The sequence below is a fragment of the Protopterus annectens genome, chromosome 2.part0, assembly GCF_019279795.1.
Source record: "Protopterus annectens isolate FY-2018-M chromosome 2.part0, PAN1.0, whole genome shotgun sequence".
Taxonomy (NCBI): Eukaryota; Metazoa; Chordata; order Ceratodontiformes; family Protopteridae; genus Protopterus; species Protopterus annectens.
The window spans coordinates 1,382,872,306-1,382,894,727 of record NC_056728.1 but is presented as its reverse complement, the minus strand read 5'-3'; the positions used below and the strand labels follow the sequence as shown (position 1 = coordinate 1,382,894,727).

Genomic DNA, 22,422 nt, shown 5'->3' with positions numbered 1-22,422 from the left:
ACAGTTAATAAGACTTCCTGTTTTGCCAGCGATTGCGTACACCTTTCAAAATATGGCTTCATGCACTAGCAAAAACTTTTACTAACCTTCTTCTGAACATTCCAACATAGGTTCATAGGTAGGTACTAGGCTATTGGCCCTGGGGCCTATATACGCCTAGCCAAAAACGTTCCCTGGCTTTCACCACCTAAGAAAGTTATTTTCCTGCACCCCTGTCTAGCAGAGCCACAGAAGTGATCCCCAGGGTGAATTTCCTATTTCCCATTCAATTGTCGAGATTTTTCTTAGAGGGTTAATGAGGAGCTTTGCTTGACATGAATGGGTGGTCTCTTCCAGAGCATGGGAAGTCTTTGGGACAGGAATCTATCCCTCCAGTATGTTCTGTTTATTGTGGTGGCAAGGTTTAGGTCTCTGGAGCGTGTGGCTTGGAGGGATTGGGGTTTCTTTAAGTGAAGCATGTCCAACAGATCTGGGTTTGACATGGCTTTGTACATTCTAATTTTGGTAATATCAGGGTGGCACTACTCAATGCTAGGAGTCTAAACAGGAAGATGCCTGATCTCAAGGCCCTCCTGCAGGTCAACCACAAACAGATGGTTCAAGTGCAGAGAAAGAACTCCTTCCATGTCAGGGTTCAGAACCTATCATGACTTCAGACCAAGGGGAAACTACAGGAGAGAATGTATAATTTATCGGACGCCATCATCTTGCATCAGATTACCCATGACCCTAACTTGTAGATAGTAGAAAACCAAATTACTCCAATCAAATCCAACTGTTATCGTTACCCTACATATCAACATCAGTGCCCCCCATGGACCACACAGTTACCTAAATGTTCTTGAAGGGTTAAATGTCAATCCAAATGCTGTCCTGAATAACTTGAGTTTCCCATCAATTGGCTTGTGTACATTATAAATAATAAATATGTTCAACATTTCTCCTGACTTAATACAGTCCATTGTTTGCTAGACTAAGGAGTAAAATTAATAACTAGGGGCTCTAATATGTAGTTGGAGTTGGCAAAATGGTTACATTGTTAACAGCACAAGAGGCAGAGTTTGATTCTCATCCTTGGTTACTGACGGGTTATTGACTAGCTGTGTAATAGTCTGCAGACTGGTTGCGTAGGATGAACCTTTGAAAAAAAAAGACATTGTGGAACTGGTCGTTATAAGCTTAGATAGGACTTGGACTCCAGCTAGAATCCCCACATCCCTGGTCACATCTGATCACAAGTTAGTCATATTTTCATTTAGGATCAGTGTCTCCTTCCCAACGCAAAAGTAGATGACCTTCAAGGACTTCAGAAAGGCAAACCTACTGCAGCTTGTAGAAGACTTAAACAAGTTCTCTAACAACTCTCCAAAAAAAGATTGAACAGAAAGGGCTGTTGCCTTCACCTACAGCTTAATTGCATTGATAAATCATTATGCATCTGACCCAAATATAATAATGAATTCACAAGAAAACCCATCTGGCAGAGCACTTGCATCACTAAACTGTATAATGAAAGGAAAAAAAATAAAAAGCTGTGAGAAGTTCCTTTCCTGTGTCTCAAGAACTCATTGAAACAGAGCTGCAAAGATCATAAGAGTACTTTTAGGAACTATAAGGGAGAATACAAAATCTACAAGTCTGTCTTCATTTATGTCAGAAAACAGAAATAATGCCCAACAGTGTGCTGAGCTAGTACATGTCATACGGAGACTCCAAGCATATATGCACCATCATAGCAGACAGATTTAGTGCAGGTTTCACTCCCACACTCTGGTTGTTTCCCCCAACATTCCAGAAAATATACCCCCCCCAAAAAAAAATAAACTTGAAATAGTCACAGATTCCTTGTCCAGAGCTAAGAATAATTCATGCCTGGGACTAAACAATATATACCAGATTGTATTCTCAGCAGTGCTAAGTATGCTGTATCTGAGAATCTGTTCAAACTGTTCATTCTTGGCTTGTCCTCTGGATTTGTGACTGAAGTATAGGAAATGGGCATTTTAATTCCCTTGCACAAAAGTAGCTCATCCACAGATCCTGACAATGACAGATCCAGAAGCATTACCAGTTTTATATGTAAAGCCATGGAAAGAATGATAGCAGAACAGTAATTCAGAAATAGGAAACCTGAATGGCCAAGATCCAAATTTGCCTTTGAAAAGGATAGATCCTGTCTTTTAAACCTGGAAATTTCTCTAAAAGAGTTATGGTGTTTGTGCACAATAGCCACACTGTGCATACCACCTTCCTTAATATGGCCAAGGCTTTTGACAATGTATACAGAGTAATGAAAACTGCTGGTATCCTCTCCACAAAAAAAAAAAAAAAAAAAAATGCAACTAGCGGAGTTTTACAAGTTTTAATGTTGAACCCATGCCTGTATATTTATTTTGTCGAAATCCACATCAAAGCTCTCGAGATGTGGTTATCTAAATTTGCTGATGAGGGCAAGCTGGACTGCATTATTCACTCTCCAGAGGACGGCATTACGCTTCAAAAATTGCTTTATTATGTGTACACCTGGTGTTCAGATAATGCTCTAAAACTCAGTGCAAAAATCTAGTGAAGTAGTGTTGAGGATGAAAAGCATTCCTGCCTGCTGTGTTACAACATAAATTCCTCTGATAGGTATATGTGGACAGCTCATTTTGTTTAAATCATTATTTCTCAATGTGTCATCATTAGTCAGAAAATCTTTCTTTGTGGCCCAAGCTATTTCCTGTAGATCCAGAGAGGTCATGGTACCATTATATTCCTCCCTCATCGCACCTGTAATTAAGTACATTGCAACCCCCACCCCCTTTGGTATCTACAAATCCAAGCATGTAGCCCAACTACAAAGGCAGCAGAGATTTTTAACTAAGAAAATCAGAGGTCTTAAATCTATAAGCTACCATGACAAATTGACGTGTCTGTCTGTCTGTAAACTCTGTGACATACTGGCTGCTCCATGTGGACCTATGTCTCACTTTGAGTCATAAAGGACCCAACACTGTTTCACCTGCTTTTCCTGCACAGAAACACCCACTCCTAGGACCTTAACCTACATCAGCAAATAAACAAGACTTGCTGGAGGGATAGGTTTAACCTACATCAGCAAACAAGACTTGCCGGAGGGATAGGTTTAACCTACATCAGCAAATAAGACTTGCCGGAGGGATAGGTTTAACCTACATCAGCAAATAATACTTGCCGGAGGGATAGCTTTCTTACCTGATGCATTATTAGCCTTTTGCATTAGTTCTGGTCAAACAAAGCACCACCATGACTGCTTTTAAGGCTAATCTGAAAATTCACTTTGAGTGGGGGGGGGAATTCATGCTTGGCCTCCTTGAGAAAGGATGTGAGCACACTTGTGTGTGTAAACAAGCAGTTTTTATTTATTGCTAGACTTGTACCTCTTAACTCATTCACTCCAAAGGAGCTTAGGAAGTTTACACTGTAACTTCCCGTGGGTGGAGCCTAAGCCTTTAAGCAGAATCAAATTTTGTCCTCACATTTCAAACAAATGCTCATATCTCTGGAACCATAAGGATTATGAAAGTAGTATTAGTGGAAAACTCTTCAGCACAAAATATTTTTATAGGGGTAGTATTCTTTAGGTTCTAGGTCTTAAACCGAATTTTATAAGTCACAGTAAACACAGTACTATTATATTTGTAACATTTTGTAAACAACTTACAATATCTCAGCAACCACTCAAGTTACACACAGACACTGTCAGCAGCATTTGAGGCTAAGGAGTTCTGTCTGTGTGACTTGGTTGTTGAGATATTTAGAATAGTGTAATTAATTTCATAAAAACAACAGTTAATATCTATTTACCTGTACTTGAAAGAGGTCAAATATTAATGCAGTTGAGTTTGCTATTGTGTAAACTTTAAGATGAATTTTTTAAAAACTTTGTACATAGTATGGTTTTGAAATTATTGATGCAAATATGAGCAAGCAATATTTGACGCCATGAGACGTCAGTAGGAGTTAACTGAAAACGCAGCTGGGGGTGTCACTCAGATGTAATAAGTTAAACTTCAGGTGAGGGAATCATGGGTAAAGAAGCTTAAAATCAGAGATGATCAGGGACACCTAATTAGTATAACATAAGCACATTATCAAAACTGCAATCATTATGGAAACTACACAAAAAAAAAAAAAAAAATTCGAGAACTGTATCTTTACATTTTATCTGTAAACGTATTGCCTAGACACTGCAACCAAGACTGTAACTATACAACTGCCAAAGACCCACAGAGCCTTGTAATTTCTGTACTCCTTAAGGTAGTAACAGTAACAAGGCAGGGTTTATAGCCAGATAAAACTCATTACTTAATTTGATAAAAAAAAAAATGCCACAAGACTCTAACTGTATCACTAAGATAACCCACAAACCACTGTGATTGTTCCCTTCTCAAGGTAATAACACAAAGAATGCATTTTGAGGTTTTGCCTCATATATTTGCTCTGTCACCCATAAACATTTTTGATGTTTTGGCAAGTCACTGAGGTTTTAAACTGGTCAGTAATGTTGTGCTATTTATTGTTCAGAAAATGTATGTGATGCAAAACCTGTTGTTATATTAACTTTTTAAGTGAATTAGAATAATAGTTAAATATTGTTTCTGATTTGGGGGCTTTCTCCCCATTATTTTGGCATTATTGAGAATTCTTGAGTAAACAAATGGAGATTGATGATGCTAGTGCATAGGTGAGAGAATATTGCTGGGCAAAATACTTTAGGACTCCAGAAAAAAATAATTCACCTCAGGGAGCTGCTTTAAGGGCTGCAAACTGTAGTACATCTGTCATGTATAGCAAACAGTAGAGTAGCTACAGTGGGATGAAGGGCAGCTGCCCTGGGTGCATTGGGTGATCTGGATCATTCTTAAGTAATAGTGCATAGTGGCTTTTAAATGCTGGCATTGCATCTGCAGAAAAAGCTAAGCTCTGAAGCACTCTGTGTGTGGTCTAACTGTAGCAACTTGCTTGCTACAAATTTAGCAGGTGGTTTGCTACAGTTTAAAAGAAAACTATTTTTTTGTTTCCTTTTTTTAAGGTAAATCTGAGTGCTGTAGCTGTCCATCCATAGTATAAACTGTTGCATGTGCTTGGAGGTTTAGGAGGAAAAAAAATCTTTTTTTGTTTCTTCTTTTTTTTTCTAAATGTAAACCTGAGTGCTGCATCACTCCTGTTGTATTGTAAACTGCAGTATCTGAGCATTTTGTTTTTAAATAACCTAAGTACTTTAGCACTCTGTGTTCCTTATGCATAAAATATACCAACTGCTTGTTACAAATGTAGCAACAGTTTGCTACAGTTTAAGGAAAGAAAAGAGCTTATTTCTTTATTTCAGCTGTGGAGGGAGGAGCATGGGTGGGGTATAGAAGCAGGATCTGATTGTCTCATGCATTTTCTAGAGCACTAGTTAAGATTGCAGAATTTTTTTTTTTTAACTCTTTAAGCCATGTTGCAGTGTGCCACATTGTGGAATAGTTTCATACACTGGATGAGACAGCTACACATCTGATAGCTAGAACCTTAGCACTTAATTATCAGTTTGTGTGGCAAGAGTTAATTTTAAAATGATATGGAAATAAAGAAGATAAAAAGGGGTTTCATGTCACCTCCACAGAATCAGACCAATAACTACACAATTTAATACCCACTTTATTAACTCAATCACATCACCTCTTGGGAATCAGACTAATCAGCCTCTCACTGTACCCTGTCCCTCTTCTGATTACCCCACTCCCTTCTGTTTTACCCCAATCCAAAGTAACTACATAAAATTGCTCCTTTCCAAGCTCAAACCTTGCTATCTAGCTGCAGACCAGCTATCCAATGATTCCTTAAAATTGCCACCCCCACTATAGCCTATCTAAAAATCTAGAAAACTACCATCTCATAGACATCCTCTCCCCCCTAGCTAAAATCTTAGAAAAATGCATTCACTCCCAACTCCTCACACACCTTCTCAAGCACAACCTCCTCTCCCCCAGTCAACTTGGCTTTAGTCCAAAACATAGTACCAACACTGCCCTACTGTCTTTTACAAACAACTTCCAAGGTCTTATAAATGAAGGCCAGAGTGTCTCCTCCATATTCTTTGACCTGTCAAAAGCCTTTGACAATGTTTCCCACCAAATCCTACTAAACAAACTATCATCCCATGACCTCAAAACATCTGCCCTGTCCTGGTTCCAAAGTTATCTCTCTAACCATCAGCAAGACACCAAATGGGAAAACACTCTGTTCCCCCCTTCTTCCCATCACTGTAGGAGTACCCCAAGGATCCATACTTGGACCCCTACTCTTTACAATTTTTACTAACAACCTCAGGTCTGCAACCCAACTAGCTCCATAGTCCAGTACACCGATGACTCCACACATATATTCAGCCCTACAAAAAAAAAAAAACGCAAAAATCTTTCCAGCATATAGAAAATTACCTCTCTAACCATCAACTCATACTAAACCCTAACAAAACCAAGTTAATTGTTTTCAATTATAAAAAACCTAAAACATGTCAGTCCCCCACTTTCAATCCTTTCCAAAATGGTATCAAAATAGAACCCACTAACCAAACCAAACTTCTAGGTGTCATAATTGATGAAAACCTAAGGTTCGATAGCCACATCTCCCTCACCATCAAAAAAGTCCACTCCAAACTAGACACACTATATAGAATCAAACTTTATCTTACAGAAAGTGCCAGATTAGCCACTGCCCGCATACAACTACTTTCCACCTTTCTGTACAGCTCCCAAGCATTTTCAAACGTACATAAATCAGACCTAAACAATCTAGAATCCTGCTACAACAAAATTGCCAAATTCACTACAGGCCACACATACATAACCCACCACTGCTCAGTACTCTCACAACTCAAATGGTTAGAATTCCAAACCTTCTAACATTAAACCAACTGTCCATAGCCCAGAAAATAATTCACCAACCAAACGACTGCCCAGCACCCACTAACTTAATCCAACCCAGCATAACTCCTAGATCACTTAGATCCTCTAACAAACTAATGTTAAAGATTTCTCAACCCCACAACACACAAAGCACTGCCCTCTACTCTTATAAAATTTCCAAAATCTGGAACACTCTTCCTCAACCTATAGTTAAAAACTCTAGCATTCATGAATTCAAACACCTCCTTAAGGAACATCTAGCAAAACACTGGCTCTGCTCCTGCCATACTCCTGGCTAGTCCACCCACTACACCCTCCCCACCTCCCTAAACTAACTCATACCCACTGTTACAGTTTATTATCTGCTCAAGGCTAACTTAATCCAGTACTCTCTTTTAATTAGATGTGTACACACAAATACTGGTTGGTCTGACAACTGTTTTGGAGACTGCATTTCCTTATCTTGACAAACTGTATCACACTGTTTTCTACTATTAATTCAGGTGGTGTTTCATCTCAAACTGTACTCATTTTGTTAATTGTTAGTGTTATCAGTCTGGATTACTATACCGGGTGTACAATGTACATTGTAAATAGTATTAACATTTGTCAGTTCACTTGTTCAGTATTGTTAATTTGTTTCTACTGTATGTATGGAGCTTTTCTCCCCGGGCCTCCGCTGAAAACGGGCCTTGTGCCCAGTTGGACGTTACCCAGTAAACAAATGAAATAAATAAATAGTATAAAGTTATAAAGGCAGTGTTAACTTTATAGTAAGAAATGGAACCTCTTTCAGCTTCTGGCCGTTTGAGATATAATTTTGACTTGCTTATTTATCTCAGCTATGTCACTCAAACTTCCATTGAAGTAAAGTTTATATGTGTACTGCCTGACTTTGCCTGCTGGTCTTTCTAGTCAGAGTGTGTATCTTGCTTAAGAAAGAAAGTAAGGGAAAGTTTTTTACTTTTACTAACCAACAAAAAAAAAGTGGTGATTCAGACTGAGCTAGTGATGTAGTGGGATAAAGCTTGATAGTGCAGGTTGTAAGGATGGGTGTGCTCATCCTGGGAGGTAGGAGGGAGGTGCACACATTTGGAGCAGACTCAAAACAGTTTGATTTCCATGGTGATCAGAGTGACAACTGAGTGCTGCAAGGCATCCTGTTAATGTCAGTCCGTCACGGAAGTGATTCAGCACTGATGCCCATTTTATGCCTCGCCATCAGGGTGTTCTGGGCCTGTATAGAGAAGACAACAGTAGGTAAAACAGTCCCTTGGCAGCAGTGTGATGCTACTCCAACACAACTCTGCCTTTTCACTGGGCCCCAATCCATAGTTGGAGCAGGTGCAGGGGGGAGGGTAAGAGGTTTGAGTAGATGTGGTGGAAGACCACTGATGGTCAGCTGTGAGTTAGACAAATATGGCAAAAAATAGACTAAGAAGAAATATACTGATTCAGCACTTCAGATTTTTTATAGACTTCTTCTAGGCTCGGTCAAGATGCTGATAATAAAATTGTAATCTCCAGGACTGTCTGTCATCACTGAAAAAATCATTGAATTCCTCTTGGGTTACCGAAGTCATCACGCCAGCTCCAAGAACATGCAAGAGTCACTTGCCTCCTGATCCTGAAGCTCTGTTTAATATATATACTGAGTGGAGCTAGTAGAAGAAAGCAGCAAATCTCAGGTCCTCATATTAAGCAGGTTGTGGGTCAAAATGTGTGTGTGTGTGTTAACAGGTGTATCAGGTAACAGCTACTGTAGCTTTTTTTTTTTCTTTATATCAAGTTGTATACACCTCTGTGTTCTTCCCAAACCCCCGAAATAAGGGAGAGAGAATCCTCCACTCTCTGTACATACATTGACAATTAAGGATTTACCTCCACAGGACAACCTTCCCAAACAGATATGAACAGCTGTTGGTGGTCTTTGTAGAGGGAAACAGGACAAACTAGATAGCAAACAAAATCTATGAATGGATTGCAAACTGCATGCCTTTCTATTATTTTCAACATTGTAAACAGCTTCCTGGCAGGGTTAGAGCAAACTCCACTAGACATAAAGCCACCAGCACCACCGCCTTCAGGATTGCCCGCACAGACTTTTTCAGAAGCTACCAAAACTAAATACAACTGCCACAGATAAAAGATTCCATGAACCAATAAGGAAAACACAATTTATTTCTCTCTAGCACCTCGGCAATAAGTTGCCTTCAAGGAGTAAAAAAAAACACACACTGTTACCTCCACATAAATACATATAAATAAATCCTTTATCTGTGGCAGTTGTATTTAGTTTTGGAGCTATATGTTTGTTGTTTTGGTATTTTAGAAGCTACCACCTGGTCCTTTGTACACACCTTAACCAAGCACTACCACCCTGAGACCATCTCTAGAATGAGAGCAGGGTTCGACTGTGCCATGTTGCAGAGTCTGCTGTCCTTGGATCAGATCTCAGTCCAGCCACCCAGCTAAGAAGCTTTGGAGGTCTTCTGAAGACTCAGTACTGCAATGTTGATCTACTCAAATGCCTACAATTATGCTAGGTTTTATACACAACTGTACTGTTCCTGTGCTTCAGAGCAGGGGATCGCATATCCAGTTTTGTGCCTTATCATTTCATTTGTCTACCGTACACAGGGTCTTTATCAATGACTGGCACATATCATTGCAGGACGAAAGGGGAACACACCTGATTTGGATGACTTTCTAAAACAAGCAGCATGCTTAGAGGAGCTCCAAAAAGCGATGCGTATCACTAAGGAATGCTTCCAGAAGGTAGGATTAACCCTCATCATCCAAAAATCCCAACTGTGCCCTGCCATAAGTGTTACATTCCTGGGGGCAGTGATTAACTGGGTTTAACAGAAAGCTTTTCTGCCTCAGGAAAAGATCTGGACCATAACAATTTACATCCAATGGATCTGCAGCTAGGAAGCCATTTCAGTCACAGACTTTCTCAGACCATTGAGTGATGTGGCATCTTACATCCTTATGGTTCTCTAGGCAAAGCTGCACTTGAGGAAACTCATAGATACATTTATCCATCTCCTGTCCTGCTTAAAAAGGGAGATATTATGGTGGGGCAAAGCATTGCAAAAACAAACAAAAAAATGAGCATCTTTCAAAACTTATGAAGCCTACCAGATTCTGATCACAGACAGCAGACAGTTGAGATGTAGCATGGGGTGCTCACTTAGAAAATATGAGTGCTAGGAACTTTGACAAGGGCATGGCAAACAACACATAAACATAAAACAAATGAAGTCATTCTGGCCATGAGAGATTTCAAAGAGACTATACCACCAAGAAGGACCCACTCCTACCTTCTTTATAGGCTAACTTTGGAACCCCGGGACCCATCTCAGGAACTGCAATTGATTCCCAGTACCTCTTACATTTCTAAGCAGAACCTTTCTCTACACAAGCAAACTGATGCTGAACAGAGAGAAAGAGAAAAATCTTTTTTGACTTAATATACCTGCTGGGGTGCACCTGAGGTGGATCTGTGTGCATTCACTCATAAGAAAAAGAAAAACAACTTCTGCACCAGAACCTTCAGTGAGGGGCATGGAAGATGGATGATTTGTCCTTCTGCTGGATAGGACTCTTTAGGCCTTCCCAAAATTATTCCTTATCCCCAGGGTACCTCATAAAGTAAGGGAAGCTGGGCCAAAGATGATCCTGATTGTACCTCTGGCCATTCTAGCATAAGTTCTCCCATCTGCTAGTTTTCACTGGAGGGAAAATAAAGACTCTACCTGTGCGTTTGTTGTGCATGTGCATGTGTGTGTGTTTGTGTGTATGTGGACCATCTTTCACAGAGTAAGAGATTGGTCATTCATCCAAATCAAACATTCTGAATATCACAGGCTGGATGATTTGTCTTTAATCCCCAGAAGACATCCACTTTCTGAGGATGTGGTCTCTATTCTGAGAGACGTCAGCAAAATAAGTCCCAGGAAGTCATATATTGCCAAGTGAAAAAGTTTTTCAATTTGTTGCAAAGTCTGTCAGCTTAGGAAAAATTCTAGATTATATGTTTTCAGTATACAAGGAAAGTTTAGTTTATTCCTCCATCAAAGTACATGCTTCTCTGTGGGCCCTCCTGCCTACTCCCACCCTTAGTTGAAACAACTTTCTTAAAGGGGTTTTACACCTCAGGCCTCCATTAAAGCCCCCCATGCCTGTCTGGTATCTTATATTTGTCTTAGAGAAGCTCACCTTACCTCCCTTTTAGCAGCCACCTCTCCTCTAATAAAACTACTCACTTAGAAAATCACTCTTACTAGCCTTGATGTCCATTCGAATTATCTCTAAACTGCAAGCACTCATGTAAGTAGCCTTTTCTGATCTTTCATAAAGACAAGGTCACCCTCAGGACAATTCCCAATGTTAAATTAGTGCTAACTCTCAACCAGGGGGTAAGGAAGAGAGGACTGTGAATAAGCAAATGTTTATTTAAATGCATTTCAGATTGCATTGCTTTCTGCTACTCTTGTCATGGAAACCAAGTTCCAACTCCCATTAGGACAAAAGCAGCCACCACAGTATCTTTAAAGATGTTTCTACTCTGTGTATTCTGGAAGCAGATACTTGTTCCTCTGTGCATGCCTTTACAAAGCATTACAACCTTGATGCTACCAGCAAAGCGAGAGCTAGGTTTGCCTCTGCCATCCTGCAGAGTCTTGTTTCTCCATCTCTAAATGCTTACCAACCATCCTCTTTGGTATAGCTCTGGGAGTCTTCTTTAGTGGTGCAGCAGTGATTATGAGGAACATAGTACAGCTGTGTCTGAAACGTTCCATAATTATAGATGTTCAGCATAGATCACTGCCACCGTATACTTTCCCTTCCTCCTTATCCCTCTCATCTTCCTTTTCTTCAGTTAATCCTCTGGGTTTGGGGTGGGCACCCTCACAGTTTTTCCAGTTTACACTCCCATCCTACTATGTACAGCCATTCCGTAGCATAGATAGGTTGTGTTAGCCTGTGGGATAATAGGAACCTTGTTCCCTGGGCAAGAAAGACCTGAAGATGACACCAGCTGTTGACTGTTGTAGCAGAGACATCCTGATGTCAGTCACAGAGGGCATCCACTGGTTAAGGAGAGGTGAAATTCTCTTGTATTCAAGCCAACCATAGATTCTGCTGGTAGGAATTCCCAAGACAGAGTACTACAACAGTGATCTATTCAAAGATCATTCTGCAGTTGTGGTAAGTTTCTGACACAACTGTATTTCCTCTTAGTTGCATTTGCTGATGATAACAGTTTTGATAAATAGCCAAGGATTGTGACCTTCAACCTGCAGTCATTTTTGGAATTTTCTAGAACAGCCATGGTCTTGATTGCAGTGATTCCATATTCTGAGAAGTAGTTGTCAAAATTTCTGTTAAATGGAAAAGCTTTGATTTGCGGAATGTACTGCGAATGAGTTCCTTCTGTTGCTTACTAAATAAGATCTGAGGATGCCTGCTAACTTTCCATGGTTTCATTTGGTTCTAAAAGACTTATCTCTGGTGTATCTCTGATTTTGTTTTTCAGCTACCTCTTTCAGTAGCTGTAATGTAATCCATCCAGATGTGATCCGTTTATCAGTAAAGGGGGCTTTTAAAAAACAGAGTAATTCTGGAGCCTTGATTTTTATATTTGAAAAGTTGCCCTGCATCATGTTTAGCTGTGTTTGAGTTTTGACAAATTTCTTTTGGAAATACATTTTTATATGATAATTAGTATTTAATGGATTTGCTGGAGTCACTCATTCTTGTGATATTGTATATGTGTATTTTCATACAAAAGACTGCCCAGTACTAAGCATTATCTTCAGGTGGTATTTGTGTTCACCAAAGTAAATAACCAAGTGGTGGTTGTGTTTACCAGATAGTCAGGGTAGTCTACCTTGTGCCTGGATTGTGGCTGAATAGAGTCAGCATAAGATCATCCCACTCCCATGGTTACCTACTGAATAGACCTCCTTCTGCCTGTTAGCATCTCAGGCATTCTTTTTCATTCCAGGGAAGTCATTTTCCATATTTTGAATGCATACTGAATAGTACAAATTGGATAGTGCTGCTAAGATGCCTGTCACTTTTTTCATTTTTTTAAGTGTGTAAATTCCATGGTTTTATACAAGTTGGTGTGTGTGTGTGTGTGTGTGTGTGTGTGTACACACACACACATATAGATGTAGATGTACATGTATACACACAAACACATGTACTTTTGCTGGATAATTGGTTGCAGTATCCATTTCAGCTGATACAGGTAGTTACTGATCTGTTTGCTGTAATGTGAAGTATCCTGTATGTTTTGTCTCTGAGTGCTGAGCCATACTGACTTGGGTGTTCCTCGGGATTCGAAATTCATTCTGTAACTATGTACCCAGTGTACATGTGTGTTACTGTTGAAGTTTGTTGACCTTTTGCTTCTGGTATGTCCACTACAATAGTTTTCTGTAAGGTAAGTTAACAATTTATAGAAAATATTACATAAACAACGTATATCTGAGGGGATTTCCTAATGCAGGCTGTTCCTTGCCAGCCTTACCTGGTCAATATTGATCAGTGCACTACCTAGTAAACAAATGTAAATAACCGGGAGAGACATCTCTTCAGAAGCAGGGTAGATGTTGTGTTTGATTTCCCTTTCCTGGTAATACTGTATTCCTTCATGGATCCTCGGTTGTGTTCATATTTTCATTTCTTATGAGAACTAAGAGAAGTGCCACAGAACTCGCTTTATAACGTGGTTAGCTGTATTTCAGTGGTACTATGAAAAGCACGCCAATAAACTGAAACACGCCCAAACTTGTAAGAAACACCAGGCTGTAATCCCTCAACCAGAACGTCGCTTGACGAACAACCCAAAGAAGCTCCAATTGTATTATGAAAAGCATACCTTTTAGCTGCTATTATGTAAATGCAGTTTGTGATTTTTCCCTTAGATTTAATCTTCTCCTGTGATTTGGTGAAATTATAAAGTTCAAATTCTTTTTGGATAAATAAATGATTATTTAACTTAACCCATTCTCCTCTTCCTTATCAGCAAATGTGAGGTCTTGTATTTTCTGATCTTTTTATAGTGTAAAGTAAACTAAGGTGGTGTTTATTCTGGCCACCCTTTATATTGCCCATGAGGCCAGTACTGTGATTTCTGTTGTGCACGTGATGAGAGTTGTGACATGAGAATTGCCTCACTAGAAGGCTGTGAACATAAGAGATGTACATGGCCTGGTACCTGTCAAACAGGTGAGCCTGCTTGTTTGACTTGCTGCAGTAGGTTTTCTTCAGTGTGTAGTACTAAAAGTTTTCACATAACTAATTTGTATGGATATTTTTTGTGCAAGTTGCAAATTGAAGGTCACATGCTGAATAGTAATTTCTATGTGCATATAAGTAGTCCTATGTTCATGAATGTCTGTGGTGTTCACTAGATCATTTTCAGGTCGTTTGAAGTGTCACACTGTTCACATACACTTTATGCTTTTTTGACATATTGCCTGTTGATAGGTAGCACATAAATCAACCAGAAAACAAAGAAACCAAGAACCTCAACTGTTGTAACATTCATGTGATTAGACTGGATTTGTCACTTAACAAAAGATGTGTTCTTATGACTTACTGACAGCAACTTGTATTAGCACTGTAGTGTTCCTACTTCTGAAAATGTAGCAAAGCTAAAGTAGATTGTGCTTTTTTTTTCATTTTAGCACCTAGCCACTTGTCTGTGATAATTCAATTGAAGTTAGAAGGGAAGACTTTGTGGTGTGGAAGTGCTTGTATTTAAAAACCCTTTTACAGTGATTGATGTGGATCTGGTTTATTGCTATTCTCCATTTTGATGTTTTATTACAGATATAGTACTACCATTGAAAAGCTGACAAAGAGACTAAGGCCTGTCTGTTTCTGTTTTCTGCATATCTACAGATTAACAACAAAACGAACGTAGTAACCAGCCCCAAAGAACCTATGCCTACCCCAGCGCTGGTATACCTAGTCTGTTCCTTTTCTCCATTTCTGTTCCTTTTTTTTTTTTTGCTTTCACTCTTGAGTTGCTGTCTTTGACCTCAGGTTATATTTTTGCCTTGCTTTCTGAGGCAGGCTACATTGTAAAATGGTGTATTTTTGGTGGAGCTGCGCTGTGCCTGGGAGCATAGTTGCAGCAGCATTCGTAGTAGTAGTAGTAAGTTTGCATGTTGTTTCAGAGTATTTGTAACTTTCTATGCTTTGATATAACCTGTAGCTCTTCATCTGATGCTAGCTTCCTTACTTGCTAACTGAATGTTTGTGTTGTTCCACTGGGGTTGTTATTCCATTGTCTCAAAGGGAAAGCCATCAAGGAGAGCTAACAGGAATGTTGTACAATACTGCTAATATGGGCCTTATTCAGACTTCTGGCAGGACTTTGCAAGACTTACCAAGAGAGACCAAGTAGATGGAAGTACTGTCTTATTTTTATTTTTCAACAGAGCCATGTATATATATATAAACCCACAGTTAGGACAGCTGTTTAATCTTAGCCTCACCTCAGGATGTGGTCCCACTTCATAAGGGCGGTGCCTCCACAGACCCTGGAAATTACCGCCCCATTAGCTTGACAAGCCTTATCTGCAAAGCCATGGAGAGGATCATAATGGAACTCATAAATAAAGACATAGGGAACTTGCAGACTTTGGATCCAACTCAGTTTGGCTTTGTCAAAGGCAGATCCTGCCTCTTAAACTTGGTTGACTTTGAGACAGTCACCAAGGCCATTGATGAGGAAAGGCAGTCCATACAGCCTACCTCGACCTGGCAAAGGCCTTCACACAATACCCCACTCAGGTATCATCGAAAAACTCATCAGCTTGAATGTAAACCCATACATCACAAGATGGGTTGCAAACTGGCTAAGTGACAGAACCCACAGGGTCAGAGTTGCTGGAGCCATGTCAGACTCAAAGCCTGTCACAAGTGGTGTCCCACAGGGCTCAGTCCTGGGTCCACTCTTGTTGGCATCTACTTTTCTGAAGTACAAGCAAACACAGGAGGGTTATGGCTGACAAAGTTTGCAGATGACTGCAAACTGGCCATAGTCAAACACATCTGACACAGATATCCTCCAGAAGGGCCTCACAGAAATGGATAACTGGTGCCAGAGCCATGGCCTGAAGTTAAACGCCAAAAAATGCATAGTCATACCCTTTGGGAAAAACAAGGCTACCCCTAGCTACCATATAGGTGGCAATCCACTGAGCACAGAAAAAGTCATCAGAGATCTGGGGACCCAGGTTGACAGTAGCTTTCGCTTGACACTCATGTTGCTAAAGTAGTTAGGAAAACCTTCTATATCACCCACCTGATCATGAAGGGATTCATCTAGATCAAGGGAGGTCATCGCCCTGTACTCATCACTTATTAGACCTATGATTGAGTACAATGCCCGCTCGAATGTATCTGACCAGACACCTGCTGCAGCTTGAAAGGCCCCAAAAGTTCCTCACCAAAAGGATAAAGGGTCTCAAAATATGTCTTATGCTGCCCGACTGAAAGAACTCCAGCTCTATTCAGTCTCATACCGCTTGCTCAGAGGTGACCTGTGCCTGACATATAAGGCCATGTCAAACCCAGATTTGATGAATATGCTTCACCTCAAAAATCTAGATCCCTCAGAACCACAAGGCGGAGACTTAAACCTTGACACGGTTATAAATAGAACGTGCTGGAGGGACAGATTCATCACCCAGAGACTCCCTATGCTGTGGAACAAAATCCCGGTACATGTGAGGCAGAGCACCTCTCTGGTCTTGTTCAAGAGGAATCTTGACCAATGGATGGGAGATTGCAGATATACCCCAGGGATTACTTCAGCGTCACTGCTTGACAGAGGCACAGCAAAATGATAGGCATAGTTTTTATTCAACTAAAGGGGTGGCGAAAGCCACATAACTATGGGCTAGGCTTATAAATGCCCTTGGGCAGATAGCCTAGTATGAACCTATGAACCTATATATATATATATATATATATATATATATATATATATATAGCGAGAAAATATTCTGGATACCTGTAGAGATATTCACAAATGTTACACAGTTTACAACCATTACTGAAGTCTGTAATTCAGACTGACTTGGAATGCCACTACATTTTTAAAAATTGAATTATATGTTATGTGAAGTGTGCAACTCCCATAATGATGTATAACTTTATTTCACTAACTTGCTTAATATATTTTTAAATATTTTAAATGTTATATTTGAAATATTTTTATAATTATTTTTTCTAGTAACATTGTTTCAGAACTGAGCATGCTTATTTATGCACGAGAATCTACACACATCCAAGTTAATTGTACTTATTGGTTTATGCATATGATAATTATAAGGGCCTACAATATCACTGGAAGAAGTTAGGCTTCATTTCACTGTATTGTTTTATTTTATTTTTCTTTTCTTTTTTTTTCTAAGAAAATGTGCGTATATGTAAAAAAGCTGAGGAAGCTTGCCCTCTGGACTTCATTTTCTTTTGCTGCTTGTCTACAGTGTGATTATTATTTCCTTCTTTGTGATATATTAATGGATCTGAAGTAGGAGATTCATTTGTCTGCAACCTGTGGGTTATGGATCCGATATCGGATCCGAACCGGCATGGTTTACCAGCTATGGATCCAAGCTCTCAGCTCCTCCCCTCACCCATAATGCCCTGCTCTACCCTCATGACCCCAGATCTCGTTTGCCGCGCATGGTGACCAGATTGTTTTTTCCAGCTCTCCAGCTAAGTGCTATATTTAGTGTTTAAAGTACTTAAATTTAAAAATTTTTGGTTAATTTTGTGTGAAAGTGTAGGTTTTCCTCTTGTATTATTACTTTTTTTTTGAGTTTAAAACTTAAATTTATATCCCTCCCCTCGCTGGTAGCGTAGTGTGTGTTTGGGCCTGTGAGTGGTTTTTTTGTTACTTTTACTTTAGTTCTAGTAACTTTATTTGTTAGTTTGGGATGTCTGAGCAGCCCAAAGCTATTTTTTCTAAGTGCTCCGAGTGTGGCCATAAGCTTTCCCCAGCTGATGGCCACACTCGGTGTGTTAGATGCCTGGGGGTTGAACACCTCACATCTGGATGTTCCATTTGTGCAGGGTTCAACCCCAGGGCATTGAAGGAGCGGAGGTCCAAGCTTGTTTTGGCGGGTCTCTTGCCGGACTCGCTCCGCCTCCGCTCCTTCGGGGTAACCGTACCACGGTTATTCCCTCCCCCTCCTCCTCCTGGGACTCAACCTCCCGTTTCTGGTTCGGAGGAGAGGGACGCTAGGAAGAAGGACCGGAGGGAGAAGCACCATAAGCGGCGGGCCGAGACCTCTGTTTCGGCCCCGCCAGCCAAGCGGGCTTCTCCCCGGCCCCCTTGTCTGCTGGCTCTCCCCCTCCTCGGCTCCTGTCTCCAGTGTGTTTTTCACCGGGACCTGAGGAGGAGGAGACCCGATCTCCGTCGAGGCTATCGAGGAGGCACTCAAGGCCTACCTCGGTAGCCTCGTCGAGATCAACTTACAGCCTGTCGGACGCTGATCTGGACCGGATGATGAGAAGGTTCATCCAGGCCCAGATGCAGATGGGAGTGCTCTTGCCTCCCTCTGGGGAGCTCGACCTTTTCAAGCCAATTGCTCCTTCTTGACCCGCTACCGGTTCGGAGCAGTTGGAGCCGAGCAGCTTCGGAGCCGGGGGTGGGTCGGCGCAGATAGTACTTGGTACTTCGGATCCGACCCTGCCCTCGAGTGCATCGGATCTGACTTCTCAGAGCCTGGATCCGAGCCTCGGATCCGGGGGGATCAGTGCTCCTTCGGCGCCGTCTGTGTTGGAGCGCACTGTCCCTTCGGATCCGAGCGCTTCGGCACCGGCTCCGATCCACTCTTCGGATCCAAGGGGGAGCCGATTGTCGGATCCTTTGGTCGAGGTCGGCTCCCCTTCGGCTTTTGATGTAGTGGAGAGGGCCCTGTTGAGGGTCTCCGGACCCCCGGCACTTGTTTCGGCTCTGTCCCGCGCTCCCTCTGCACTGGGTCAGGCTTCCAAGGGCGCTGAACTACCTGGCACACGTAATTAGGATGCAGCGCGATCTCATTAAAGAATACGCTGCATCTCCCCCAGAGTCCATGTCGGAGGAGGACAAAGTGCTGCACTCCACCCGCATGGCCACTCTTAGATCAGTTACCAATACCTCTATGCGGCTACTCTCCCATGCTACAGAAGGCGCCGCTAGAGCCGCAGGGGCAGGTCTAGTCACTAGACGTCATTGCGATTTCTCAGAGCCCTTCAAAGCGTCATTTGCGAACGCCCCCTTTGATGGTTCTGCCCTCTTTGGCAAAACCATTCGCGACACTTTGACCCAGAGCGAGAAGGACGGGAAGACGCTGTCTGCCATCGGAATCCGCTTCTCTGCACCCCAGAGGCCCTATTCTAGGAACCAAAAGGGTCAGAAGAAGATGTGGTTCCGGAAGTCGAAGCAATCCCAGCCTGCTCCGGACAACCAGTCCTTCCGTGGCAGAGGAGGACAGGGAGGACGCCGCCCTAGAGGCAGAGGGGCTCCCAGGAACTTCGGGTCCAGAGAACCCTTCTCTGAATGGCCTGCGCAGCAACCCTGAGGGGTTGCCCGGCTGCTCCACTCTGGAGGCAGTCGGGGGACGTTTTTCGGGGCACCTAGCGGCATGGGAGTCCATAACATCAGACCGCTGGGTTCTCCAGATCATATCCAGAGGATACCGCATCCCATTTCGTCACTTACCAAAATTGAAGTCCCTCCCAGACGTTCCACCCGGTCAACGGGAGGCCGCTTTGGCAGAAATTGGCCATCTGCTAAAGAAAAGAGCCATCCAGCCCGTCCCCCCAGACCAGATCGGATCAGGGTTCTACTCCAGGTTCTTTTTAGTGCCAAAAAAGACAGGGGATCTAAGACCAATTTTAGACCTTTCTCTCTTGAACCTGGCAGTTCCCAAGGAGAAGTTCCGAATGGTCACTCTGCAATCTATTCTCCCCCTTCTGGGAGAAAATCACTGGATGTGTTCCATAGACCTCAAAGATGCGTACTTCCACATTCTAATGGACAGGCGCTCCAGGAGGTTTCTTCGCCCGGCTGGGAGCCAGTCACTACCAGTTCGGGTCCTTCCCTTTGGTCTCACCACAGCCCCAGGGTGTTCACCAAAGTATTAGCAGTGGTAGCGGCCCACCTGAGGCTTCAGGGGTGCAGGTCTTTCCTACCTGGACGACTGGCTCCTTACCGCCCCAACAAGGCATCTACTACTATTGGTGAGACTCCTTTCTCCATCTTGCTCCCAGTCTGGGCATCACTATAAACACAAAGAAATCCAACCTAGCACCCACACAGCTCTTAGATTTTATAGGGGCCAGGTTAGACACAAGGAGCTTGAAAGCCTTCCTCACTGCGGACAGAGTTCAAAATCTGCAGCTCCAGGTGCGGGCCATTCTCCACTCAAGTTCAGTTCCGGCGGAGTTGGTCCTGAGGGCTCTAGGGTCCATGGCGTCTGCTATAGCACTTCTTCCTCTCGCCAGGCTCAATATGCGCATCCTCCAGTGGACTCTCTTAGTACAGTGGTCGTACCTTGCTCTTCCTATGCATCATCCCATTGCGATCAGCAAGGCTTGCAAGTGGTCCCTCCTGTGGTGGCTTCACTCCCTGTATCTCCACGGAGGCCGCCCATTTTGTGCTTTTCCCTCTCTCGCCACGGTGACCACGGACGCCTCCCGCCTCGGGTGGGGGGGGCATTTTGCAGGCCGGACCGTCCAAGGCACGTGGAACGATTCAGAGACCTTACTGCATATCAACGTTCTAGAGATGAGAGCAGTGCTCTTGGTGTTGCTAGCACTTCAGGACTTTCTTCCCTTGGGAACAATTGCGATTCAATCGGACAACATGTCGGTTGTCTGGTATATCAACAAGCAAGGAGGAACCAGGTCTTACCCTCTTTGTCGAGAAGCCATGAGAGTTTGGGAATGGGCAATCTCCACCAACCGCTTTTTAATAGCAACGCACATTCCGGGTCGGTCCAACATCCTGGCGGACAAGCTCAGTCGCACCATTCTGACCCCTTACGAGTGGTCTCTCAATACTCAAGTAGCGGAATGCATATTCGCACGGTGGGGAACTCCTTCATGCGATCTTTTTGCCTCTCCCTCAAACACCAAGTGCGACAGTTTTTTCGCTCTGATACCTCCTCCAGGAGGTTCCCCAAGAGACGCTCTGGTGCATGCTTGGCCACCCGGTCTTCTGTATGCTTATCCCCCTTGCCTCTGATGCTCCAAGTTCTTCAGAAAGCCTCTCGGTGGGTTGCAGAATGATTCTCATTGCTCCGTTTTGGCCTCGACAGATCTGGTTCCCCTTCCTAAGGTCTCACTCGGTGAATCCCCCTTGGATTCTAGATCCCATTCCGGATCTGATATCTCATCCATCCTGCCTATCTCCTCCGAACCTGGACAACCTGAAGCTGACCGCTTGGCTGCTCCAGTTCCACTCTTGATCAGGACTCGGTATTTCGTCCCCTGTTAAGGCTATCCTGGTGGCAGCTCATAAACCGTCCACTAGGAAAGTCTACCATAGCAAGTGGAAACGGTTTTCTTTGTGGGCGGAGCGGCAAGGCCTGAACCCCTTCACAGTTCCTCTCCCTTTAGTGCTTGATTTCTTAACCACTCTTTTTAACGATGGTGCCAGCAGTTCCACAGTCAAAGTACAACTTGCGGCAATTTCACATTATCACATTGGTCATGACTCCAGTCCACTCATGTCGGCCAAGTTGTGTAAAATTTTCCTTAAAGGTACTTTCCTTCTCAGGCCCCCTGTAAAACAAGCGGTTCCTCCCTGGGACCTTTCCTTAGTTCTCCAGGCCATGACCGCCCCCCCCTTCGAACCGGCGGCTACGGTAGATCTCAAATTCTTGTCGTTCAAGACTGCCTTCTTAGTAGCCATTACGCCAAGAGAGTTTCAGAGCTCCAAGCATTATCAGCTAAACCTCCTTACTTGGTCTTTCATCTGGACCGTGTTTACCTCAGGACCAACCCGTCCTTTCTTCCTAAGGTAGCTTCTGAAGCAAACATTAATCAATCCATTAACCTCCCTGTTTTCTTTCCTAAATTTGAAAACAAAAGTGAATACAAGCTTCACTCCTTAGATGTTCACAGGCAACTTAGATTTTATCTAAACAGAACGGCTGGTCATAGGCAATCCAACCAGTTGTTCATTTCCTTTGCTAAATTTAATTTGGGCAAGCCAATTTCTAAAGTCTCTCTGTCTCGCTGGATTTCACAATGTATCTTATTGGCTTATCAAGCTTCAGGAAGGCCCGACCGGAGGGTGTACACGCCCATTCAACCCGGTCAGTCTCTACCTCGGCAGCCTTTAAGGCTAGGATTCCTCTAGATGATATTTGTGCAGCAGCCACATGGGCTTCATCTCATACTTTTATTTCCCACTACAAGTTGGATCTTGCATCTAGGGTAGAGCATCATTTGGCTCAGCGGTGCTCGGAAT

At 42.6% G+C, this 22,422-nt stretch overlaps 1 protein-coding gene across 21 annotated transcripts in view; it reads left to right on the top strand.

Annotated features, from left to right (window-relative positions):
• Window positions 1-22,422, top strand: part of CAMK2D (calcium/calmodulin dependent protein kinase II delta) — a 1,797,486-nt gene that overhangs the window by 1,564,686 nt on the left and 210,378 nt on the right. For 13 of the 21 annotated variants that reach the window (XM_044061588.1, XM_044061589.1, XM_044061587.1 and 10 more), the window contains one exon: window positions 14,844-14,903. The exons of the other annotated variants lie outside the window; for them this stretch is intronic. In XM_044061588.1, the coding sequence (XP_043917523.1) occupies window positions 14,844-14,903 (60 nt within the window). The remainder of the gene's footprint in view (window positions 1-14,843; window positions 14,904-22,422) is intronic. 21 annotated transcript variants of the gene reach the window in all.